The 27,537-nt window shown below is 39.5% G+C and overlaps 1 protein-coding gene across 1 annotated transcript; it reads right to left on the reverse strand.

Annotated features, from left to right (window-relative positions):
- Positions 1 to 27,240, reverse strand: pgbd5 (piggyBac transposable element derived 5). The gene is made up of 7 exons (XM_006783700.3): positions 26,430 to 27,240; positions 20,409 to 20,839; positions 15,991 to 16,125; positions 10,595 to 10,775; positions 7,162 to 7,359; positions 6,425 to 6,530; positions 1 to 5,080 (listed from the first exon to the last, which is right to left on the reverse strand). The coding sequence occupies exons 1-7, from the start codon at positions 26,821 to 26,823 to the stop codon at positions 4,885 to 4,887; spliced, it is 1,641 nt and encodes a 546-aa protein (XP_006783763.1). The 5' UTR covers positions 26,824 to 27,240; the 3' UTR covers positions 1 to 4,884.
- Positions 27,241 to 27,537: the final 297 nt, after the last annotated feature.

The raw sequence follows: 27,537 nt of genomic DNA on the forward strand, positions 1-27,537 counted from the left end.
GGCGAATAATAAGCCTCTCCAACTCTTTAATGTGGCACTTATGAGTGGTGTTTTAATGAAAACACATTTACACGACAACGTTGTACAGCTCATCACCACACACATTTTAGAAAGTTATTTGGTCCAGCATACACCGGTTATTACATTTTTTTTTTCAAACACAGCCAGCTTTAACATTACATGCACATACACACATCCTTCTGGCACTTCTGTGAAGCTAGATAACACTTAGCCCACAGTAATCGCTAATGCCACATCCTGCAGCCACCATTACAATCCAGAATAATGGGAAGCGGAACATTTTTACCACATTTTGGTGCTTAGTAATATTGTTATTTCTGACATTTTATCTGGAAATAATAGCGGTACAACTCTTGCAAAAAAGCTCCTGATTAGAGCAATAAATCTACAGTGGTTTGAAAGCACCTGATAAGGGTATAGAAGTACTGTATATATGCTATTTGTGTGAGTGAATATTTAGTACAGCAATTAGTCATGAAGCCCTGAGGTCAGTCACTTGAAATCTTTAACATGTCCAAAGCTATCGCTCATCAAAACGCTTCAGTATTACATCCGTCTCACAGATAGCGACAGACATCTGTGAGACACTGTGTGGAGATGATAAACCGGTACATAACGCACAAACACACATGAAATGAGTCTGACTAATTTCACGTTATCTTTTTGTAATAATTTACACGCAGTTAACGTTTGGGCAACATTTTTTCTTCCTGACGAATCCAAATGAAAGGCAAATATTTCTGACCTAATGGCTCCACAGTATTCCCTTCTTTATCATTAACATCTTGTTTTCTCACTTCTACATATTATGTCTAGATGTATGAGCGTTAATGGAAGATATCAGACTTAATTCAAAAGTAAAAAAACACAAAACACTCACATGTTTGTAGTTTGTAGTTTTTTAAGGCTTTAAATGCCAAACAGATGTCAAGATTTCCAGCTTTAAGGGGCTTAGCCATACTTTTTTCTCCAAAATAGCAATCTATTGAGAGTGACTGGGATGTTTTATTATTATTTATTAACAGATAAAATTAACACCTTGCAATAGACTGGTAACCTGCCCAGGATATACCTCATTTTTTACCCTCTGACATCTGAGACAGACTCCACGCTGCAACCATAAACTAGATAAGTCGAATATATTAGAAAAAAGTCTATTGTCCATCTATTAATGGTCTTGAAACGTGTTCAGAAACTCACACTAATAGATGTAGTGTTGATACACAGTGACCCATAACAATCACTTAGATAGTTACTGCACAGGGATAATGATAGAGAGCTGGACTTTTTTTTTTTTCAGCATTAACATCTCTGCAGTAATTGATTATTTAAATAGGAGCAGGCTGACACAATTAAAAGCTCCAGTCAAACCTCAAATGATTGAATCTTATCGTTTTTAAAATGTGCATAAAATGGAAACGGAGATTTTTAATTAATCTGTATAGAAATTAATTCTTCATTCCCTAAAGAGTTAAAATAAAAAAATTTTGTCCTTACCCTTGCATAATAGAAAAAACCCCTCTATGAAACACAAGTGCTCGTCAGTAGCAAGAGTTGCTTTGCATTTCCTGTGTAAATTATGCAAAATGCACAATTTGTGTTATTAAAACAAAACCCATCTAATGGTCCAATTTACTTTCATTGTTTCAGCTCGGAGAGTGTTGCCATTTAATGCAGCACGGTGGCAGACTGCTTCTACAATGTCTACGTCTGTATTTTGTGTCGACATTATGATACACTTCAAGTGAATGGCAAACTACACAACAAATCTGTGGATATCAAATATTGTAATCAAAGACACAACAGAAGAGCCGGCTAAGATTCAGAGTGTTACTTCGGGGTGAACAATGCTACAACATTCAGTGGCTTTTTCTCACACACACAGGCAAGAGTAACGGTGACAACAATGCTTTGGATTAGTGAAAAAGATTAATAAGAAATCACAATCTCGAGTGTCAGTAAGAGTGTGATTATGGACATACACTCACAGTAATTTGTAAACAAAATATACACAGACGTACAGTACTGCACTTTCTCTAAATCTACAGTGGAAGTAGAATTCTCTGTTTTGGTTACAGTCATTAAATTTCATTCATATATCATTGGTGTATTTTCTTTTAATACAATCTATTTCATGTATCTACTAATATTTACAAAATTCATCTGTGAGAGCAGAGAATCGTTTATTTTTTCAATTTGAAATCAAAACTAAAATGATTATTTAATATGTGTGTTGCTGACTTTATAGCTCTCCTCAAAGTGCAAGAGTGTGACGGGGGTGGGACCAATTCGCTCAGCAACTTTGCTTTACCAGCATAAAGACTGTCATCATACCAGTATATGAATACACACTTTGAACCATGCTGATGGGGCAAGCACGCGCCGACACCTTTCACTTACAGTCTTCATAACATGTTCCAGCACAACAATAAAGTGTTGACCTTGTTAAAGCTACAGACAGCAGTGTTATAGCCTGGGGGGGGTGATTTTGGCTCATTTACTGATTGACAGTTGAACATATTGAAACAACATAAAATCCTTTTCAAATTTTGGTTATTTGTCCACAACAGAATGATTCTTTGTTTGCAAATGAACCCGTATAACAGCATCAAAGTGGTGCTTGAACTTTACTTGTTAGTCTTTTGTAACGGCGTGTATGCCTTTACACCAATGTAAGTAAGTCAAGTAAGTGTCTTGTAAGTACAATCTGTTGTACAAATCAAACGGCATCTTCACTGTTACTTTGTATTGAATGTAGACTGTATTTCCCTCACTTTTGCTTTCTGGTCTTTAGGAAAAAAAAGTTTGAAACAAAGTTTTCAGGGGCTTTAAGAAAGTTTCTTTCTGTCGTGTCTAAACTCTTTAGCGTGGGATGTTGTGAACTGGTGGCGTACTGCAAATCGTTTAGCACATTTAGCCTGATGACTAATCACTATTGTCTAGAATTTTCAACAGTTATTAACTGTATGTGTCTTTTTGTTCGAGGCAGGTCAGCTTTCTTTATATTTAGTTTTCCGCTCCAAAGTAAGAAGCTTCATGGTGTTTGGTTTAACACATTCCTCTCATATCAACCGATGGGATACACGATCAGGTTAGCATAAAGGTGTAATTCAGGTGTAAGAGCGCTATAAAACACATTTATAGAGCAGGTTGTTAGAAACAGGCAAAACCTGCAAAGGGAGACATTTTTTTGGTTTGTATTGTGCTATGTAAAGTTGGGAAAAACCTTTTGGAAATGACAAAGATTAGGAACACACTTCTAGTCGGTCATTCTGATGAAAAATTCGTTTTCAGCAGCTCGGTTTACCGTTGTGTGATTTGTGAGGGCAGAGAGTCATTCACTGACAGATTTAAATTTTGGGACGTGCATTTTTCAAAAATGTGCTGAGAAATAATGTTTGGTGAAATGTGCCAAAAACAACTGAGAAAATATAATAATATATAATTTGTTCAAACATTTGTTTTGTTAAGACGTTTTATAAGCCACCAGTGATTTCGTTTTTACTTTCTGGACCTAAACGCTGCCAAGGAATGTTACCCAAATCCCTGTCCATTGGCCAAGATTATACTCATTGCCTAGCAACACTGGCTCATTTAATCGAGGAGATTTGAACATGTTCTTCCTTGCAAAGCTAAGTACACTAAAGTGTAATGAATCACATGATTATGACGACTTTCCTGCCAAAAAAAGTGTTCTTGGTACAAAAACGGGACGCAGATGTGACAGCATTTGTTGTTAGAGTTGTTGTTAAAGACCCTGAATGCCTGTTTATTAACTAGTCTATTAATTGCTTCTTTTGTATAGGTCACATATATATATATATGTGTACCAATCAAGATTGGGTAATATTTGGTAACAGTTGTGGAGTTGTTAATTTCTGTGGTCAAATAAAATCAACACCTACACACACAGTTAACCTGAGTTCAAGAAGCAAACTCTTTGATAAACAAAACAAAACCTAGGAATGTTTTCCTAGCTTTAACTTTATTGCCGTTTATTTCATATTACTTATTACAATTAAAAAAAACTGGGAGCAGGAACTTTTTAAAGACTTTTTTTGGTCTTTTCTGGGAGGCTGTGGAGCTGTGGCACACTGCTGGGTGTGGCTTTATAGCGACTGACAGTCTTTCTCTCATAGGTACAATATGCAGCAACACAACACATCTGGGTCACAAAAGCCATACATTTACATCCTCTGGCTCAATGTCGCACACACAAACGGCAGTTTCCACTTACTAAATACACACGTACAAATTTTCAAAACTCACCTGGAGCAGAAATCATTTTCACACCGAACAAGTAAACATCACAATCGAGATTCTTATCGCATGCAGCGTGTGAACACACCTTATTCCTGGTTTACTAAGACTTTGTTACAGGTGTTTTTTGCAGAGTGTAAATATTGAGCTACATGTAGCCTTTCAGCCTGACGGTTATGGGGTTTGGACACTTTGTGCAGAAGTTTCATTCAGGCTTGTATAAATAATTTAACTCGTTAAAACTTGAAGCTGACATCATTTAGGAGTGAAATCTTCTTGCTTTTCCTGGTCCATCATTCAGCTCTGCTTGTGAAAAAGCTCCTGTTGACAAATCCTTAGTAAATCTGCGGGGTTAATGATTGCAGTCGAGTCTCATGGCTCACGATTATTGTGTAGTATGCAGTTGTGTGTTAATGAATATTTACAGAGCCACAAAAACCACTATAGGAAGAGAGAAATAGGCTTGGCACTGCTTCAGTATTATCACATAGACACAGACTGCAAAGTCTGTAAGGTTGAGCGTGAATGTATGTGTGGGGGGGTTGTGTTAAGTGTTTTTGTTGTGAGCTCCTTCTGTCTTCATCAACCTCCTCCTTCTCTTCCTCACTGCGTGGGGGAGCAGTCGTCTAGATCAAGCAGCTCTCTGACCAGTCTCTCTCCAAACTGCGCTCGACTGTAGCGTTTGACTGTGTAGGCGTCAGACATCTTGTATAGGATGTATGCATTGTTGATGGCAATACTGATGCTCAACCAGAACACCTGCTGCCATGTCTTGTTAGGCTTGTGGAAGATGAAGTACCTGTGCGGAGAAATGAGCCGGTTACTGCTGAATCTCTTCGCAAAGATGTAAATAATATGGTTTCGTTTGACTATCTATAGTTATTGTCCAAAAACATATAGGCCCAACACATTTTTTCAATTTTGTCTCTGGGTTTTTAAATCAAACAATCAAGATGTGATCGAAGTGCAGACTTTTAGCTTTAATTAATTAATGTTAACTTTTTTTTTTTTTTTTTTTTTTTTTTTTACAGGAATACATAGTCCTCCATTTTTTAGAGGCTTAAAATTAATTGGACGATTGACGGATATAGTTTTATGAACGGGTGAACACGTTTCTTCCAAGTGTTGAACTTGCACGTCGTTTTTTTAAATATGAGATCCAAAGCAATTTCAGTGCAAACAAGGGCCAAATCAGCAGGTTTAAAAAGAAGAAATGACCTGGATAGCTCAGTAACACCAAAAAAAGACCACAGAAGAAAACTAAAAAAGGACACAATCATAGAATTATTTCCGTAGTGGAAAAAAAACAACAACTTCACAACATCTAACCAAGTCAAGAAGACTCTTGAGAAGGTGGATGTATCGTTGTAAAAGTCTACAATCAACAGATAACTTAATGAATGAAAATACAGTGTTCACAACAAGGTGCAAACCACTGGTTACAATCAAGAACAAGAAGGCCAAATAAGACTATACAGGAAAAGATCTAAAGTTTGCAAAGCTCTGAAAAAATATATTTGGACAAATGAAACCAAGAGAAAAGTATTGAGCAAGACAGAACAGCTCATGATCCAACCTCATCTGTCAAATATAGTGGAAGTAGGGTCGTGTATGGCTGCCAGTGAAACCAGGTCACTAGTGAGATGAGATCAGATTCAAATTCAGACAAATGGTGAAAAATTGATTGGACAGTGCTTCACAGTGAAAAGGAATAATGGCCCAGAGCATACTGCAATAGCAACCCAGGAGTTTATCAAAGCAGAGAAGAAGGATATTCTTCAATGGCCAAGTCAGTTACCTGATCTCAATCCAATAGAGCACGCTTTTTACTTATTAAATTCAAAAGTGAAGGTAGAAAGACCTGAAGGTGGCTGCAGTTAAAGCCTGGCAGAGCATCTCATGGCAAGAAATTCAGCGTTTGATGAAATCCATGGGATGTAGACGTCAGGCAGTCATTGACTGCAAAGGATTTTTATCCAAATAATAAAAACAATCACCACATTTGAAATAATTTCAGTCTGTCAGTCAAAGCCCCTAAATTAAAGCTGAAAGTTTGAAAACATCTTGATTGTTTGATTTAAAATCCACTGTGGTGTAAAATATTCTTGGTAACAAGTAATGTTGTGTAAAACGGCGCACATACTTGCTATACTTGTCGTCGTATTTGCAGATGTAGCTGAGGTGTGCCGCAAAGGCCTCAACAGCCAAAGGACACGGGATCTCCCCACTTTTCCTCTTAATGATCAGCCCTGACGCAAACACAGTGAGAGGCAAAAACTAGACCCATTTAAACTAATTACCGTATAATTATTGGCAGTACAAAAGTAAAATCCATCAATTAAGTACTATAAGCACAAAGTGAAAAACAGTCACCCACATATACACGCAGAGGGGAAAGGAAAATCAATGCCGGATGATAACAGCCTGACTTTTCCTGCTTCACTGCAACACTCTTCACTCAAAGAGCACAGACGCAAACTGCAACCTTCATTTAGAGTTAAAACCTAACAAAACAAGAGTGGATTATGCTATAAGAGGAAGGGAATATCATGATTTTTGGCACCTCCTGGAAATGGATTATCACGGATTAGAAGCTCGCACTGATTCTCCGTGACATAAATGCTTAATGATGTGCTAGTTTCTCTAGATGGTGACTTGCATCCACAAATGACAGTACAGTTAGCCAAAGTTTCCCCCCAAAAACTCCTAATTCTTAATAACGACAACCGAAAGTCTTTGCTTTTGTGTTTTTCTACTAAAATTAATGGATTTTGTGCACTGAAATATTAATCATTTCTAATAGTAAGCTCCTTTTATTTAATTCTAGGAAAAACGAAGTTTCCTGTAGTGGGGAAATGCTTTGGGAAATGATCTTCCTACCTTTTTTTGTTGGGGAATAGGCATTGGCAAGGAACCTAAAGTGTCCTTTGTTGTACCAGCTGATCAACGACATGCTGCCTTTCATCATTATGCGAGACTGGCCACGCTGAGCAGGTGTGGAGCCACAGACCAGCATGCTTTGCGGTAAGCCTGTACAGTCGCTCTTCCTGGTGCTAAGCAAACCACAGCAATAGATATCTGGAGAGGGACAGAGAGACAAATAGGATGATCGTGGCAAATAGCAAAAACTGCAGTTCCTAAAATTGCCACTTGAGGGTAAAACCACGCCATCAACTATTAATGAGGCGTTAACCCAGAAACATTTGCAGAACTGTGCTGCAGAAAACAAATACATTCTAATTTGAAAATGCAGTAGATATGATTCATTATCTTGTTCCTATAACTGGGCTGTACAAGGCAGGGACGAAATGCATTCAAGTTTGGATTTTATGTTCTCCCAGTCTTCAGGGTTGAAGCAGATGTGCTCCAGGCAACAGTCCCGTTTACACCTGACAAAGCTAATCACACCATTTCATACCAGTGACCCCCCCCCCCCCCCCCCCCCCCATCTGTCCAACCATCTGGAAATAGTACTCATGGGTGGTCTTAAAGGTGTAGGTGCGATCATCCTTCCACAATAAGTATGCAAAGTCTTTGAAACTGTCCTTTCCTGGACATTTGATTACTAAGAACCTGTAAATTAGGGTTGCTCTAAGGTTATCTCCCACGATACAGGTGCCAGAGCTTTTCTGCAAAACAGCTTAGGGAATCTTGCAGTCATCATTTCTCCACTTTTGAGCTGTTTCCATGGTTATTTGAGGAAGGGTTGTTTTCCAAACTGCAAAGGTCACTAATGGCAGTTCCACCTGCTTTCTGACTCCTGGAGAACTTGCAGTTTGAAGGCTCTTTTTGGTTTTCGACAAGGAGAATATACTGTCATGATAATATGTTGCAGTAGAAATAAACATGTTTGCATTCTCTATGGATAATTTCCCCCATTCATAGCCAACGTCTGGAGGTGAATTTTTGTATAACCCACCCGTATATATTGTACTAAGGCTTAAAATGACTCATAATTAAGGGCGAACCACCTTGGGATGACATGTTGCTGCAGACACAGCTGGCAGCTATCTGCTTCGTGCCACCTCAATTTATTTTTACGGGACCTCTTCATTGTGTTGTGATATTCTTGCCTTTTGATGCATTTTGGACACAATTATCCGACAAACTGGCTTCTGAGCAGAGAATTGTTCTAATAGACAGTTTCTCAAAAGACTTCTGTTGTATGAAATGAATGCTTTTTTGCAGTCTTGATTGGACTAATCAAATCTGTCAGCTAGGGCTTTTGGGAAACTGCTATGGGCATTAGTCATTTTATCATACTACACTAAATTATTGAGTGATTCTTTAAGGGAAAAAAATGAGTCAACAATTAAAGTCAGGAGTGTAGTTGCAGTGATTTTTGTGTATCCCTTTCTTTCCTGAAACGTTCTCTTTTTTTCTTCCATCCAGCAGACACAAAACAATCATCTGGCTGACTGCCGCTGATTTGGTCTCCATTTGCAAACTGATTTCTATCTGTGTAGTACATGCACGCATGTCCACAGTAAGTACTGCGGAGTAATATGGAGTAATTACCTCAGCTAATTAATCCAGCAAGATAAATTTGAAGTAAAGATGTCAGACGATGCATTCACAGGCTCAGAACTGGGTTTTTTGGGCTGATTCAACTAATTAGAAAAAGAGAATGATGATTATATCTGCAGTCTTCATTTTCTTGACATAATGAAGCTCCACTTGGTTGAGTTTAAAATTTCCAATTATTCTTCAGCAAAAATCCCCAAAAAAAATGTAAAAATGAAGGAGGAGCTGTTGAGCTGAATGTTTATTCTCTGCTTGCATTGATTGTGTTTAGCTTTTATAGCATGTTCACATTATCCCACTTTCAGTATTAATGTAAAAGAAGCAAACGAAGTACATGTATATTTTCATATTAAAATAAAAATGTATAATGAGCACAAATATCAGAGTATCACAGCTGGATTTACAGCATTAAAACGTTTAAATCCTAAAATCTCCAAAACAAAAGCATCGGTTTTATGACTCCCGCTGATGAACTGCCACAGATTATGAATAAAACATACTGAGAGTGACTCAAACACTTTTGATTCAGATTTTCATTGTCAGGTGTTTGAATGAAGTGTCCGGTAAAGTGTCTACTTTACCTGTCTATTGATTTTTCAAGCTCCAACAAGGCAAAACACTTAATCTTTCATGATTTACTATGCAAGTCAAAAGGCAATAAACACCCTTTTGCAGTGCATTGCAGACCTGTAAGGATCGATAAGCACTAGTAAAAAAAACATCCATCCTAACAGTCATGACAATTCGTTCAATTTTTTAATGCTACACTCACATTAGGAAAACCAGTTGGAGACTGGTACTATCAAACTTGGCCACTCGTAGTCATTTGCCACTTTCAAAGACACTTTGCTGTGTCTGCTTCAGTCTGCTATTGATTTGTCACAGAATTGCATCAAGTTGGCAAATACATGCAATCTTTTTATGATAATACAGGGATCAACTGTGTCAAATTGCCAAAAATCACAAATATGTTGCATATCTACCTACACAGAAATTCACACAAACTCATTAGTTGTTTACATTCAAAGTCCAGGCTGAACCTGGCTGGACGCAGTTGCTGCTAGACAGCAATTTAACTGCAAAGTCGCTCGCCAAACTTGTTTTTATCTAGCAAATACAACCAGCAACTATTTGAGTTGACATCTAGTCATGTTTCGAGCACACCTGCTCTTAATCAGATGATGGTCTGATGACCAACGTCACTAGATGCAATAAATAAGTAATCTGGAGTTCTTCAGTGTGTGAACTGTTATTTCTTCTTCTCTGTCACTTTTTTTTTTGGACTCAGCACCTGCCCAACAGGATGACGAGGGTGTGCGTGGATTCTTGGAGACGACGCAATCGCCTTATAATGTTCCACACTCAAAGGAAAACATGTGTTCTTTTAACTCAGATTAGTTAGCTTTAAAATACATAATTTGGGGGACTGACAAGTTTGGTGAAAGCACTGTTGGGGAGAGTAACAAAGGCATCTGTGTAATTTAGCAAGTTCACCCTCAGTATACGGATAAGAGGTGGAAAAAATAAATTATTCGACATGCATACTGTCTGGCTTTGTAGTTTTATCTTAGAATAGAATAGAGAATACTGCTGTCCTGTGCGCGCTGTTTCGCCTGGGGATGGTATAATCACACCATCATTAAAAATGAATAACCACATTTTTTAAAATGCAAAAAGGGGAGGTATGGAGAGATGGAGATAGATTACAAAGTGTACAATAAAGTAACAATTATGGAAGGGAAAAGAACAAGCAGCAGACATAATCTGCTGCAGAAACTTCTTTGCATACCTTGTTTGCTGAATTCTGTGAAGAGGCTGAGGCTCGTGATGGATGGCCCAGTGAAGATGATGGCATTTTTTCCGGAAATGTTCTGGCAGAGCTGCTTAGCCACAAGGCTGTGGAGCTGAGGTTTGTTCTTCAAGGTGGCCAGACCATCTGTACCCTGGCCGTCTTTCAGATGGACTGCGATCTGCAGAAGAGGGGGGGGATCAAGTCAGGACGTGTGGATGCAAACATTTTTACTTTTCTAGCTTACAGAGGCTGCTGTCTAAACCCTAGAGAAACTGTAATGTTCAATTTACAAAATTGTGTGGTGGAAAAAAGCATTTTGATGATCTTGGTTTAATTGCAGTAGAGACTTTGAATTAAAGTGTATCCTGAGGGAGAAAATACCATGGAACTGAAATAAAAATGTATTTGGACTCATAAAACATCGGGTTTCATTAAGATGGAGACTCCAGCATGAAATATCAACACTAAAGGCAATGCCAGTGGCATGAAATAATATTTGTTTGGTTTGATCTGTGAGTCAAGCTACTGTCACACCTGACTCTACAGTGGAGATTTGAGAAAGGAGGCTTGTTTTTCCAAGATGAGAATTACCCCTTTAAAGCCTGAAACATAAAATAATTGGCAGAAAATTTTAATTTTTGTGGATCAAAATTTCCCTAAATATCTCAGTTTCTGGATTTATTTTCATGATCACCCACTTCAAGCCATGAATACTTACATGAGTACTTCAAATCTGAGCAGTAGTTATTGAGACATGTTGAGCCACCACTCATTTATTTAATATACTGGTACGTCTTCCATATTTGTTTCTAAGGAGGAATTGAAGGAATTATGAAAAGAGAAAAATGCTTTCTCATTTTGACTGACCATATATCATCTGAATAGCAACAGCTTCATTTTTTGGCACGTTAATGAGATCAAACACACTGTCAATGCAGTAAATGCACACCTAGATTGAAAAACACAATGAAACATTATCAGTCATTAACTGGCCTCCCCAGATCCCGGACCTCAACATAACTGAAGCAGTGTCATCTTAAAAGAGAACGTAATAAAAGGCAGCCAACATCCAAAGACGTGCTTTGAATGTCCTTCAAGGAGCCTGGAGAACTATTCCTGATGACCACTTAAAGAAATTAGAAGAACTATATTGTATTTACCTGTATATTTGCACACGTTTCAATAAATCGCTGCACCTACTTCCCAATTTCCTCTGAAAATATAAAGAAACGAGGGGCAGCTCAAGACTTTTGTACAAACTATAGATCAATGCAAGCTGAGCTTTGCCTCCTAGTTTAACATACATGAAGCATTTGTAGATATGATTCCCGGAACATGATGCAGTCCTTAGGGCCCAAAGAAAGCTATTATCAAGACTGAACAAACAGAAATGTACACCCATAGATGGCTCTGTGTGGCTTTTGAACTTTCTACTATCGTTTGGGAGCTGATTGGCATTAGCCTGATTAGCCGGCATCTACGCAAGACCCATAGCTATTAAACTAAGTGGCCTGTCCATGCGTTTGTGTGTGTGTGTTTTGTGTATCCCTGTGTGGTACACTAGCTAATGGAATCTCATTGATTCGCTCCATTAACTCATTTTATTTCTCTGATTTTTTTCCCCCTCTCCCTCGACGCAATTCATTTAGACACAGAATTCAATGGAGACACACGTCAGTGTACAGAGGACTGGTGAACACTGAGTGACTGCCAAACGGCTGAAGTCACCGTGAATGCTAATGCTTATTTGTTAAATGGATGGGATAATGGAATACGGCTTTAAATGACAGGCTCTGTGATGCTTCTTGCACACAACTTGTTTTAAATGGTCAGATTACAAGAAAAATAATGAACGGTTTGATTATTTTTATTTTCTGTAAAGCAATTTAACTAAATGAAAAAGAAAAAAAAGAAGGGAAATTAACATTCTGTGTAGGATACTCCTCACTCCACTAATGCTATTCTGGCCTACTTCCAGGCTAAAGAAGGAAACACTTACCCTTTGGTGTACACAGTTGTATGCCAAATGTTGATCTCATCATAAAAAGTGTCTGACTCTCAAAGTTGTATTATTGTCTTCTTGTTCTTACAACCCAACTGTCCAAAAAGTCTGGTTCAATTTGTGCATGAGCAGAAAAATGTTGGCATGCTCTACTGCTAATCTCTGTGCATTCTGTTTCTGAAGTTGCACAAGTATTGGTCCAATCTTGTCTTGTCTCTCTCGTGAGTCTTTATGTTGTTCTTTCTGCTTCTGTATATTTTTCCCTTCTATTGAAAGTGTGAATTATGCAGCTGAGTTTTCTTCAATAGGTCGTTTGAGCCTACTCCAGATCATGTGTTTACATTCTTTAATCATCTTGCTTTTCTCTCCTTAAACAGCTGTACTCATGAACATCCAGCCCTTGAAAGTCGTTCTGATATTTTGTCGATTTTTTCCATTGCAGCATTTTTTCTCTAACAAAATCAAGTGATGGAGGTTCTCAAACTTAGGCTACGTCCACACGTACATGGGTATTTTTGAAAACTGAGATTTTCTGTTTTCGTTTTAAAAAAATAATCCCGTCCACACGTAAACGCAAAAATGAAGGAAACGCTGCTAGGAACATGCCAAAGCAACAGGTGGCGATATATTCCTAACCGTGTAGGATGTTGGCCAATCAGAAGTCTAGAAGCCTCGGTGGGCGATAGTAAACAAAGATGGCGCATAGAAGCAGAACCGAGTCCTATGTGTGGAGGGACAGTAACTGTTTTTGTATGTGTAAGCATTTAAACACTGCAGAGAGTAAAATTAACAGTAACAGTCTCCCCCATTGTAGAAATTCATTTCACCGAAACAATAACGTGGCGCACAGTGTGACATCAAAAAAGGCGCACACCTTTGACGCTGCGTTTTCTGTGTTTTCCTCGTCCACACGTAAATGCAAAAACTGAGTTTTTGAAAATATCCACCCTGGTAGGCGTTTTTAAAAATCTCAGTTTTCAGTGACCGAAAACGCCGTTTACATGTGGACGAAAAGTGCAAACGCATAGAAAAATCTCCGTTTTCAAAAATACCCGGGTACGTAGCCCAGATAGATTTGAAAACGGCATTTTCGTCTGAAAACGCTCCGTGTCCACACTGGCGTTTTCAGTCGTTTTCACAGTTGTGCCTGAAACAGCCGAAAACGCTTAAAGTTCCAGTACTGCGCATGTGTGAAACGCAAGAAGATTCGGCCTACCTCATTTCTGTCTGCTGTTTATTTACTTTCCGGCTCTTTGAAACGTCATGGCAAAATGTCGAAAGAAAAGCAACGAGTTTTTTTAAATGGACTAACAATGAGGTGGAGTTGTTGCTGCCAGTAACACAAAAGCACAAAGTTGCAAAAGCGATTGAGAGTTAAAGAATTTGAAGAAAAGCTATCTGGAGCATGTACAAACTGCTATTAATCTTTAATAAGGCTGTCAAACTGCTGTATAATGCCCTTCGCTATCTTTGTTTAATTGGTCACATGACTGCATCACATGACTAACATGCGTCATCGTTTTCGATGTCTCGAAAATCAAATGTATGCGTTTTCGAGAGCGTTTTGAGAACGATGCGTTTTCCTTCGGGAAAAACGCAGTTTCAGTGTGGACGGGAGGCCAAAATGGAGAGAAAACGATGCATTTTTGAACAAAAACGCATTAGTGTGGATGTAGCCTTAGATTATAAGGAGCATGAGGCAATTTGAATTTTGGGTGTCAGGAGTGATTTGTGACACCAAGTGTGAAAGGTTTACAGGACGGCAGTGACATTTGCTATGATTCATGGTTTAGAGACAGAAGGATACTGACAAAGAGACAAAGAACTGAACTGGAGATGCCGGAGTTGCAGGTGCTCATTTAATTCTAAGTGACCATAATATATGTATATGAGAGCATCGAGGAACTTGGAGATGAAGTTAGAGAGGCAAGGCTGAGATGGTTTGAACATATGAAGAGGAGGGATAACGGATGTATTGGACAGGGGATATTGAATATGGAGCTGTCAGGCAGGAGGAAAAGAGGAAGACCAAAGAAAAAAATAATGAATATAGTGAAGGAGGAAATACAGAGGACGGTGTGAAAGAGAAGGATGTTGGGTATAAGGGGTAGATGACCCGCAGTGGTGACCTCTAAATTGAGCAGGAACAAGACTTTCTTGTTTCTTTTTAAGATAAAATAAAAATACATACTGCATTTGTGTTTGATCTCCTTTATTTTTTACTTTAAACGGTTGGGGTTCCTATTTACTTGATGACATAGCTGTGGTGATTGTTGACCAAATAAACCAAACAAACAAACAAACAAACAAGTTTCACCCAATAAAACTCTTCCTCTAACAGAAGTGTTATGTCTGAGTAAGTAGGGCAGTCTTTCTGGAAATATGTGTTGATGTTGAATTTTTAATGTCGTTTTTCATTGCTGTGAGCACAAGTGAAGTTCCATTCATCTCCACTGAGGGAGCAGAAGCCTTTAACTAATAAACTGTAGCTGGGTATCACTGGTATTAAAAACATGGTCTCCTGTCAAGTATACCAATGCAAATGTTTGTGTGTTTGCTTGCGTGAGCTTGCATGTGTGTGGGTGGCTGAATGTGGGTGACCTGCACAACATGCGCACTATGATTAACACTGAGGAAGGCTGATGCATAAAAAGTGCATCAAGTTTAGCAAAAAAAACCTGCACAAACAAAATCTTTTGGGGCATGTTCTCTCTTGTTCCCCCCCCCCGTATAATAGAGTTGGACAGGTCTGTTAGTCCTTCCATGCAGGGTCTCAGTTAAATGGGGGTATTACATAACCAACCGGCGTAGGAGTGGAAGGTTGCAGTAAGGACAAGGTTGTTAGTCAGAGCAGCTCTGCCTGCCTGAGATGTGCCTGCTTGAGCTAGAAGCGCTTCCACTCAAAACCAACATCAAAAGACAATATTTTTTACCCAGAAGGCTTTTCATGTGATCCATTTTAAACTCAAACCGTGCAGTTTGTTGCACATACATTTACCAGTATAAAAAAACTTTATAATAATTTTCTGTGAAAAGTAATAGATTGAATGCTAAATGATGCAACATTAAAAGAATAAGATTTGAAATCTAGCGAAGATCAAAGCCTCTGATATTTTCATGAAAGCCTTTCTTACTTGACTTCAGGCACGCTCGAGACTTCTGTATGCCATATTTCATAAAACAAATTATAGATTTCTGCCATGAAGTTGCAAAGCAGCAAATCAAAATAGAATCAAAGCAGACAAAGACGTGCAATCATTTCTTTTTCATCTCCTCTAATGTAATTTTTCACTCTCAAATCACACCTGAAACAATTGTGATTCTGAAGGAAGTTTCCCACCTCCGTGTCTCCAAATCACATACAAACACATCGAGTGTTGTGTGCAGATACCTGACAGATAAAACCGGTGGAGGTGCACTGTCGGACCCAGAGGCTGAACTTCCTCTTCTTTCTCTTCCTCAGCTCTCTTTCTGTACAAGTGGCGATGAACACTGGGTCCTCATCTATCAAGGGCTCATGAAGAACCTGAAACATGGGTCTAAGTGAATTTTTACATACATACATTGCATAGCCTCATCAAAAGCAACAAGGTGCTAATAAACATAACTAGTTTTCCCTTGTGAGGCTTCCTGTGTGAGAGATAAAATTGAGATTGTGTATGATTTAATACCACACCAAGAGTTTAAAGAGAGAAGGCGGCCAACTGAAGATTCTCGCAAGTCCTGTATGTGTTTGAGTGTGATAGTAAAAAAACAAAAACACTTTGTCAGCAGAAACATGTTCTCACTCGTGCAGCTCTGTTTGCAAACCCCCCCTCAAAAAATAACTTCTGCCTTGTCACTTTCACTTCATTTTGATGTTTCATCTTCACGTTGTCCATACCTTTTACATTTATGCATTATAACTTCCTTCTCTGTGCCTGGATTCATCCAAACAGTGGAAGCCTTTTTATATTTAGTTTTCTTTTTAGCATGGATGATTCTCCATTCAAATGAAAATAGACAAAAATATATAAAAAATAAAATCCCCAAATAAATAAGATGTGACTAACTTTTTCTCGGAGTGGCAAAAATAGAGAGAGAGAGAAAAAAAAAGATGTGTTCATTCGTATAAGAAGAGAATTCAGGGTGCCCTTAGAAACACAATTTAACACACACAAAAAAAAGAGTAAAATATACTCATTACTCATAAGTTCTTTAACTAAAACTGATTTTCTTTGCTTTCTATGACAATAAGCTGAATAAATTTGCATTCTGGACAGCTGTCAGAATTGGGTTTGATATGAAATGTACAGTTGTTACAAACTGATTTTTATTTGTATGTTCTATATTATTTCCCCTAAGCCCACAGTCATTAAATACTAGGATGAATGTGCAAGTCTCCCCCCCTTATTTTCCTAAATACTTGGATGAGTCATATCAGATACTGAAAAGGAATTTCCAAACGGTGAACGAGAAACAAAGAAAGTATTTTAAAAGCCAACAGTCATAAATCCAAAGATACACATTGGTTTTGATACTCGGCAAATATTTGCATTTTAAATTTCTCAGGGCTCTCCCTTCCTCCGGTGTTTTCCCTGCCTCTTCTTCCCACCCAGCCCATCGTGATTTGACTAACCGAGTGGCGACCAGCACCTCCGCGCTGCTCTAGCAACAAGTCATTTTCCAGTCAAATATGGAATCACGGAGTCATAAAAGTTAAAAATAAATGAGGCCATCTAGACTTCGGATGGATGATGTCACCCAGACCACAACAGCTAAGAAATAATTCATGTTGTAGCTGCGGCACAGCTGCACAGTGACGTCTTCTCTCATCTTATTACAGCTGAAACCAAAGAGATTACATTTAAACAAAATATGTTTGAAGTAAATCATTTGTCTGAGAAAATAAAACCATTCATTTGTTCACCGTCTTCGAGTGAATGTCTTCTAATGGCTTTCTGAATAATTATTTTACACTTGCAAATCAATACAGCAGCAATAAAGCAGTCCAGACATGATCTGAGCAACTGCAAAACTAACTCCAGCACAGACCTAATGGACATAGAATATGTGACGCATCACTGTTAGGAGTATCTCGAGGGACATGCTAGAGTTTATTAGAGAAAAAAAACAGAGTGCATTTTTCTCCCATAATTCTTCTCTACATGATTAGCTGTTAGATGCAAACTATGACTATTTTCAATATTGCATTGCTAAGTCCCCCCTGAAATGAAATGGGTCTCTTGATTTGTTCTCCTGGAGAGCTGAACAATGACTGTTTCCCCACTGTTGGAGTTGCACTATATTCAATTTAGTCTAGTTCAATTTTATTCATGCAGCAGCAGTTCACAACAGCTGTCACCTTGAGGGCCTTACTCCATACTTACTGGAGAGGCAGCTCAAGGACTGCGTGGAGCCCGACAACAGCAACAATGCCAATCTGTAGGCGTCTTCTTAACCACTGGTTGAGAGCCTGGTTCTGTTGAGGCCTCTTCCTGTCAAAAGGGAGTTCTTCCTTCCTACTGTCACCCACTGGGATCGTCTGATTGTTGGAAATTTCTCTTGAGTATTTTGTAGGGTTTTTACCTTGCAATATACAACCCCTTGAAGGTACTGCTGAAATAAAACCGAACTGAAAGGATCGAGCTACCAGGCTAGCAGCAACATAACTAAAAAATAAAATACTTAAATACAGCCCATTTAAAACCATTATTATCTGCCATTCAGACTTCAACAACTACACTTGTTTCTTTCCCTCTTTCTCAGAAGGCAGTCATTTATTGAGAAGATTGCTTTTTCCTTGCCAGTGGAGCTACAGTTTCAGACAGTCTGTATTTTCTAGTCCACTCTGAGAGACTATCGGGAGCAGAAAATACAGAAAATGAACTGATAAAACAAACTGGCCTAGATTCACACAAACCCCGTCACTGCCAACGACACTCACTTGCTGACCTCACTGGCTCAGTTTTGTCATTTTTAGATCTAAGTGTTTAGAGCTCTTTAGCATGAAAACACACTTCACCCAACCAGCGATTATGCTGCAATGAAATAAAGTGTAAAATATTGATATTTAAACTATTTAGAGGGTAGAATTGCACAGATGAATTAGATGTGGATGATATATGAGGAGGGCATTGCTTTTAAGTGCCTGTGTTCCCAAATGCTCCCATCACAGAACTGACATCATCTTTCATAATGAAGATGACGTTGTAGCACTCATACAGTAGAAAGACAACAGCAAATAAATCAACTTGTTCACTTATTTTTGAAAGCAACCCCAGTGTCCTTCTGCGCAAAAGACTAAGAATATTAAGTCGCAATATTTTAGCTATTATTATGAAAGAAAGAAAAGCCCTTATAGGAACTGTATGCAATGCCGTATCCTCTACTAACAAATACTTTAAGAGTAAACTGCATCTTATGTAAGATCTTTGTTTTTTGCTTGAACTCTGGGAGCAATCAGACACATTTTTAATGTTACATTTTTATCAGATTTATGTAAACAAGGTCGTGGTAAATTCTGCTGTGCCTTTTTGCTCAAGAAGAACACATCTAAAGAGGAAACTGATTCAAAAGCTTCCTCTTTTTGCTGTCACGTCCAAATTTTACCAAAAAAATCAAGTTGAAAAGGGCACAGTGGTAAAAGATCAGTTTGATTTTAGGCAGGCTGGTTATTTGGGGTACTTTTAAATCTCCAGTGATGCAGAGTGATGAATTCATCCAGAGAAGAAAGTAAAGTAGGAGTTGAAAAAAAGTCCAGCCCACCCAAAATAGAGAAACAAGGCTCGCGCTCCACTGGCCTAGTTGCATAAATGTGGATCGGATACACAAGTTAAGATTCCTCTGCAGGGGAAGCCTGTGTAAAACAGAGTGCGTCCCCATATATATAGTCATTGTGTAGATGGCTTTTCAAACAGAGACTCATTGCTGGAGCTATGAGCTGGTTTGCAATACTTGAAGCATTGTTAAAAAATTAGATTCAACAGAAAGCCACCATTCCTCAGTAATGGTGGCTGTACATGCCTTGGGCAAGATACTAACCCCATGTTGCTTGCCGATGCACATCGAAATGTGAATGCGAGTGAATGTTAGATAGAAGCACTAAAAAAAGCCTTAGATAAAATGCTTGTGTGAATGCACGAGTTGTATAAAGCGCTTTCAGTGCTCAGTGAGAGTAGAAAAGTGCTATATAAGAACCAGTCCATTATCATATTTGAACATATCCTCCAGTGAAACTGCAGCACTGCATATAGCTTTCTCAGCTATATGGCTGGCCTTGTGATTTGGTGCTGTATAAATACAAATTGAATTGAAAACAGTCATTCAACAAATTTCTCTTTTGTTTTACATCTAAAACTAAATAGCTCAAATGATTTTGTCAGAGAAGAGATAAACTAATTAAATTATAACTGAGACAATCTCTTGGCATATGCCTTGATCTCACCATTGTTAGCACCTACATGCAACTCATACCCTACCTACTGATTACTGTCCTCTTCTTTCTCATTCTGTATCTGTGTAAATGTGTTATGGCTCCAGGCCAGAAAGTTAATATTGCACTAGAACACATAAACATGCTGACACAGCAAAACTTTGGATGTGGATGACTAAAAAGTGATTTCCTCAACATCATCACCTGTAAATGACTTCTGGAACTTTGGTCATTTCTTTTTATACTACGCAAGTCATGAGGCATAATAAAATGTAGCTGTGCTGTTAAAATGTGGCGCTCCTAAAAGCAAGAAGAATCTATTGCCAGCTGAAAGAAAGCATCTAAAAATATCAAGAGAGGCTTGAAGAAAACACCACCTGTCGCAACGCACACACCTGTGTTTGTGATGGTCTGAAAGTGCAGCTGAAGGACTGCTGCAGCGAGTCCAGGAAGGGCTGGATCTTGTAAAGGCCCTGGTTGCTTCCTTGTGATGGCCGGAAAGCCACAATGTGGAAGTACTTGAGGATCTTCTCAAAACGCGACTGACTCATCTTCAAGGCGATGCTTTGGTTGCTGAAAAAGCCCGAGCTCCAGATGCTGAGCACTGACTCACAGCGGTGCACACTGGTGGAGGTGACAAAGCCCAGGAACGCTTTCATTTCCTGGGCCGTGACGGGACGCCAGCCTTCGTCTGAGCCGAACCGCTCCTGAAACTTCTTGGCGTACATGTTAGTCTGAGTGACCATGTTTTGGATGCAGTTGTCCGGGACAAAGAGCTGGAAAAAGTCCAAGGCTGTAGCTGTGGCCGGCATCTTTTGAGCAGGTCCTGTGTTGGGAAAAAGGACAAAAGTGAAATGTTATGACAAAAGAAATTTTGCTGATTGACAGACAGAGAATCGCACATGGGATAAGTCACACACAGCACTGTCACTTACGCCCAGCTTTTTAACTTTGGTATGAAGCCTTCAATTTGATTGACTTTGCTGAGTAGAAGGGTTTTTTTGACACAATAAAATATGATTTTGTTGAGCTGTCATCTTCAAAGCTGTGTGGGATGCACACAGGCTCATTCTTGCTTATATAAACTCCAGTGACATCTCAAAAGAATCTTGAGAACAGTAACGTAAAGCATCAATTAATTTTAGGTGTTACATTGTAGCAAAAAACCCCCCCCCAAAAAACAAAAAAACAAAACATCAGAGGAACGCAGTACACTTCGTGCATCAGCAGCTTTTGGGTATGAATGTCATAAGCCCAGGGCAGCAGTTAGAAAGTTTACATGACCTGACAGCCACCACACTGTGATGCCAGTCAAAGTGTGGCATTTCTATGCTTGCGGAAGGCTTCAGTGTCTTGTTGCTTTTGTGTTATGGCAGGCAATAAGTCAAAATCACGCTTTAATGTTTGCGAGCCATGAGCCATTAAAAGACATCTGCACTATTTCAATTAATTTGACTGATGGTTTTGTTTACACAGAATGATTTCCCTTTTAATAATAAAATTTGAATGTATCTAAACCTGTGGAATAACACGGAAGCTTCACTTCATCTGTGTGTGGTTGTATAGTTTGTGTGATCAGTGTACAGTGTTTAGTCCTTAAAATGTACTACTTAAATCTATTGAAAGTCTATGTTAACAAGCAAGAAGCTTCTTTTTTGAAACTGCAGCATAAGAATAACTTAAAGAGATGTCTAAAAGTGTAGGCCTTGGTCACATAGGCAGAGAGAACAGGTGGCTGTGAAGTGACATGAACCATGCTAATTGTGCTGATGATCAAACCACTCACAAGAAACTTGTCTGTGCAGCACCTTATACCCCTTTTAGATCAGTTTCACCTAGTCACTGCCAGCAACCTACAGCAACCACTCACTAACTGGTTGAGGTATGCACAATTTTCCCTAGGAAACGGTGGTTGCTAAGAAGTTGCCAACTGGTCTCTATGCCAGACTGTGGCCTATGTGTGACTGTGGCTAACAGCTTAACCTCCTAGGACCTGGCGTTCACATATGTGGACATCACATTTTGGGTTATTTAGACCAAAATACTCAATTTTGCTCTACAAGGGCCTGATATCCACTTACGAGGACATTATACTGCTACTGTTCTATCAAAATTTTAAACGAATATCCTCATATGTGGCTCTGATTTTTCATAAAAACAAAAATAAGGTAAAAAAACACATCTGGTAATTCTTTGTTTTTACATTCATTGGGCCCCAATATGCCCAAATATCAAAGAGAAATTAAAAATGCATGCCGTGGAAGAGTTCGGGTCTTAGGAGGTTAAAGAATAAACATTCAAAATAACACTCACGTGGCCAAAATTTCAAATAACAACACTGTTTGAGTCATTTTTTCCCACTACTTTTAGACATTGTCAAATACAGGGAATACCCTTAATATGGTCTTCACAACACACAGCTCTAGACACATGCTGTTCAAACCTTCTGTTTGTCAGGTGCTGCCAATCTGAAGAGAGTTAGCCCAACATAAGATAAATAAGGACACGGTTAAACTGTAAAATATGGAGATGGGACTGATCCATCCTTTAAAGTACTGAACGAAAACTTAAATTGTCGGCTTAAAGTAAAGAAGCACTGACACAATTAAAATAACTGTATTTACAAACATTAACATCAAAGAATTGTTAAAAGCAATAGATAAATGCTCAAATATGAAAAAAAAAAAAAAGGTTCACCAGCTGCGGTATAAATGTTTGAAATAGCATAATTAATGAATTAGCATCAAAACTAGCTAAAGGCAATGGATAAATAGGTAATTTAATTAAAATTAACCAACAAAGAATCAGAGCTGTTTTCTAAAATGTGCTAATGGCAGCAACAGTGAAGCGTAGTCGGGACTTTTCTGCCTGACCTAATTATTCTCCCTCACTGGTTAAGGACGAGATAACATTTATCTCCCATTTAAAAAGCTCTCTGTCCGTCTGCCTTTGGATGTAGCTTTGAAGCCACACAGTCGATACTCAGTGCAGTTAACTGGCTTTGGTTCACTCTCAGGTTGTTGGATCCATGAGAGGTAATTTGGACTTTGAGCAGAACATCTTTTGGCTCGATTGAACAGCACAATCTCATTATCTCAGAACCACATAAAAAAAGGCTTTTACTCTCCCTTCTCAGGCCCTGTGTAGCTGGCTGCAACTAAAATAATGAAGGCTCTTTTCTTTGCCGATTTAACGATAACACACACGACTTCACCCTATATAGTACACTGTTAAAAGTGTGCAGGAGGACAAGACATGAAGTGTAGAAAAGACAGAGTGGGATACAAGCACTCCCACTCAGTTGATGCTTGCAGACAGGACACAGAAGTAGCCAGGGCACAGCTCAAAGATCAACTCATTCACATCCAATTAGACTTGAAAGCTGAAGGTAATATTCAACACGACTTCCAGTCCACCCCTGAATAAAAACATCAGACGTTCAGACTGAAGATCTACTGAGGCAAAATGATTTAACACGACTCATCTCAGAAGGGAGGCACGAATACAGCGTGAGGAAGGACTCGTCATTTTCCTGGATAATAGAATTGTCTCATCTGCTGCTGCTGAGCAAACACAACCTTCCTCTTTGAGCAGCCCTGCCAGCTCATCGTCAGTCCAGCCCGCATCAATCAGATGAAACAGGATTAATAATTTACATAACTCTTCTTTCAGCTGATGCTAGTCTATGTGGCAGTCCTATAAATATCGATTTCCCACATTGCTCAAAAGAAAAATCCACCTACAGTGCACACACAGACAGGTATAATCCCTCACGATTATCAGCTGTTGTGGTATTTCCATTGTCCCAGGACAAACATCTGTCTCGTAGAGCTTTTATAGCCATGGATTTAGTAGGAGAGATTACTGTGTATCTGAAGTGCATCAACCCTTACATAAACTAAATGTGTTCTGAGTTCAGTTTTTAGTGGAAATTAAAGAGACAGCACCTAAGTGTAATTTCTCACCACCGCGACTATTGATTAACATTTTTTTTGACTTACAAACAAAACAATATCTACTGTCTTTAAGCAAAAATGTTTTCATTTGTGTTTAGTCCAATTACTTCAGCATTCTACCTTTATGTGATTGATAGAGAATATTATGTATAAATATAATAAAATGCATCTTTGTCTTAGTGTTTTTAAATGGCTGAGAGATCTCATGCAGACAAGGTAGAAATACACAGTCAGGCAGATGAACTGACATATGGGCAGGAGCAGTAATCTTTCAGTCAGCTTCAGCAAAGTGAAGCAATAAATAGTTCTTTAATTCCCTTCGACATCATGATAAAGTGCTTATATAATCTAAGAGCTACGGTTCATAATCTTTGGTCTGGTCATTTGCCACCCGCCTCGCACTGCAGGGGCAACCATCACAAGCTCATTTGAAGACAGCATATTACATATGAACATCCTGTGTCAGCACACACTGACTGACATAGAAATGGGCAGGCAGACAGACGGGCACTGACCGACTTTGCAGAAACGTCATTCGTGCCATTAAAATCTGCGGAGACGCACATTTATGCAGACATGCTGCTCAGGATGGAGTCGTTCTTATCTGTTTGGGCTGATTAAGTCAGAGTACAGTCTTGGCTACTTGAGGTCTGAAGTGTGATTATGCACTCTGGCAGTACTACATCCACGCTTTTAATCATCCCTACCCTGATACAGGATGGCGGGCCTAGAGTTGCAGTGGCTTGTGCAAACAGACACTGACTGCATTTTTAACAAATCAGACCAGACCATACAAAGCAGAGACGAACACACCTGCTGCCACCCTAGCTTAAGTCAACAAAGTCACAACAGCTAAATAGAGTCAGACAGTCCAGGATGTAGAAGTACTGAACGTCCTCTAACATTTGTGCCACAGCAAGAACCTCTTATGGTACCCCAGCTCAGTGCAGCTTGGTTCAGATTATTTTGAGTGCTTAAAACAGACACCACTTTATATCCAGGCTCAGATTATCCCAGAGTAGGATTACTAAAGTTAGCTGGATCTGAAAAAAAAAATATCCAGAAATAAATGTTATTTAGTATGTGTATGTGTCTTTTTTTAGTATTCTGTTTATTGGAACAGACTGTTTCTTGAACCAAATAGCTCCAAAAGAACATTAAAAAGCTTTATCTCATTTGTTCATATGTGTGGGGTTTTTTTTTAATGATCATGTAGTACATTTCGGTGTTTGCTGCACTGGAACAGCTTGGGAACAATTCTTTGCAAACAGCGAGTGCTGTTCACTTACTTTGCAGTGGCATCTTGGCAGGTTATCTACAGCCAGGGCTTTTTATTCATTTGAATAAGTGTGTTCCTACTAGGTAGTGTGCCAGCACACTGGGGCTTGGTCCGTATCTACTACAGCCATATGCCGATTCCCCTCCAAGTCTGCAACAGTGCATCCTGTCACGGTGGAAACAGGATGGCATTCCCACAAATCGTTTTGGCTTCAGCAGAGGCAGGAAAGATGGACAAGGAGAACCAATCCAAACATAGCTTGACTGAAAGAGCTGCACTATAAACCCCAAACCCCACTCTCTGATCTATAATGGACTAAATAAATAAATAGTGTTCTTAAGACTGACAGTCTAATGGTGTGGTAGAGAGGAAGGAGCAGTGTGGGTGCACACACTGCTGTTTAACTGTCACGATTCATCCACACAAATGTCTCTCCTTTGCGCACACACACACAAACAGACCTGCAGAAGTGTGCAGTTAAAAAGGAAAATAACCGAATAAATAAATCAGGATTCTCTGAGCTTGTGTCTCACATTTAAGCTGTTGGTACCAGTGGACAAAGGCTGGCATTTGTGCATTAGTTCTGCATGAACACACACACCTACATAGCATCAGAAGGCATGCATGCTAGGTTAAGTTGTGGCTCTACAAAGTGCATAGATATTTCTTGTTATGCACATTGAGTTTATATGCAACAAAATGTGCCATTTATTTATTTATTTTATTCTAAAATATGCACATAATACATGTGCATGGAGCCAGGAGAGGATTCATGCCGTTTCTCTAAACGAAACAGCTCTGAAACATGAGCACATACACATAAGACAGCATGTCTACAACAGCACCAAGGGGTGATGCATCAAAGGTTAAGCCTTTGCCATTAACTTAATAAAGCAATTAACGATGCATGTGTCATGTTTCTCTCTGTTACTCTCCTCACTACACACAAGCAAGAAGCGCACACATACACAGAGAGAGAGATACAAACGAGAGCAGTATTCAGTTGTTTAAAAAAAAAAGCAGTAGTTGCTTTGTGGCTGTTGTGACAAACAGAAATGGCCTGCCTGACCTGAAAAATGTGAACACGGACTGCACTCCTGTCTGTGTCTATCCAATCACTACACAGCCGTGAGCATTTGCTCCCCACCAGTGCAAAAAATAGCCCATCCATCGTGCCTCACCGTATGTATCATTGTACGGCGGGACCGTGACATCCTGCAGAGTCTCCGTCCAGCCCTCCTCCTCTGCCTGACTACGGGATAGGGAGCCGGGGGGTCCTGCTGCGCTGCCACCTCCTGTCCCCCCACTGTGTCCACTCTCCTTATCGCCTCGTTTCTGGTGGTGATGGTGGTGGTGGTGCTGCTGCTGCGGTGGCTGTTGCTGCTGCTGCTGATCCTCCTCACCTACCTCGGCTATGTAGTTATCAGAGTCGGAGTCTCCGGAGGTGCTGTAGAAGGGATTGTCGCTGCTGTCGTCCCCGGACTCGCCGAACACGTCGTCGGATATCTGCAGGCTCTCGTACCGGGAGCGGGCCGCTTCCAGGAGAGACAGCGCCTTCCGCCCGCACTCCGCCATCTCTCTCTCTGTAGTGATGCTCCTCTCTCCTCCCCCCTTTCTCTTTCTTCCACTCTCTTTCTCACCCTTTCACTACCTCCTCAGTGGCGTGCAAGTGGTCACGATCTTGCAGGAGCAGGAGACGTGTTTGCCTTCAGTGTGGCGATCACACCCTCCCCTGTGTTTGGTATGAATTATGATCCACCTGCCGTCCCGGCTCGGATGCTGAGCCCGGTGGTCAGCAGAGTGTAGATCCGGTGGCAGCTGTCCGCTTCAAGGGTACTGGAATATTTCCGCCCCCTTGCTCTGCCCACAGCGCTGCTCACTGGGCAAAATCATCAATAGTTTTGGCTCAGCATCCGGGTTGAGAGACCAGCGAGTTATTTATCCACTCCGAGGAATAGCGAGAGTAGTGGCTGGCACTGAATCACCTGACGCCGTAGCGCTGCACTGCCAGCCAATAAGATTTCACTTTCTAAAGCAAACTCGGACAGGAGCGGTGCGGCTGATGGCAGCTGCTAAAGCTGAGGTGAAAGAAGATTATGATGACTAACGATAATACAGTGCTAGAATAATACTGATGGACGCAGAAAATGACAATGAGGAAAATTAAAATTCTATTCTATCTATAATTTTATTAGATTATAGATATAATAAAATTATTTATTAATTTATTTTGATATTTAGAAGCATTTTTTAGCGAAAACAGACTCATCTTTTGGCCATCGCAAATTA

Source organism: Neolamprologus brichardi, chromosome 13 (assembly GCF_056152115.1).
Source record: "Neolamprologus brichardi isolate AB-2024 chromosome 13, ASM5615211v1, whole genome shotgun sequence".
Classification (NCBI taxonomy): domain Eukaryota; kingdom Metazoa; phylum Chordata; class Actinopteri; order Cichliformes; family Cichlidae; genus Neolamprologus; species Neolamprologus brichardi.

Bases quoted from the DNA above. Each gene is read 5' to 3' on its own strand.
- pgbd5 (XM_006783700.3), bottom strand. From the start codon at position 26,823: ATGGCGGAGTGCGGGCGGAAGGCGCTGTCTCTCCTGGAAGCGGCCCGC. The intron at 20,840-26,429 runs GTGAGGCACGAT...TTCCCAACACAG, and splicing joins GCCGTACAATGATACATACG to GACCTGCTCAAAAGATGCCG. The intron at 16,126-20,408 runs GTGTGTGCGTTG...CCCATGTTTCAG, and splicing joins TCAGACCATCACAAACACAG to GTTCTTCATGAGCCCTTGAT.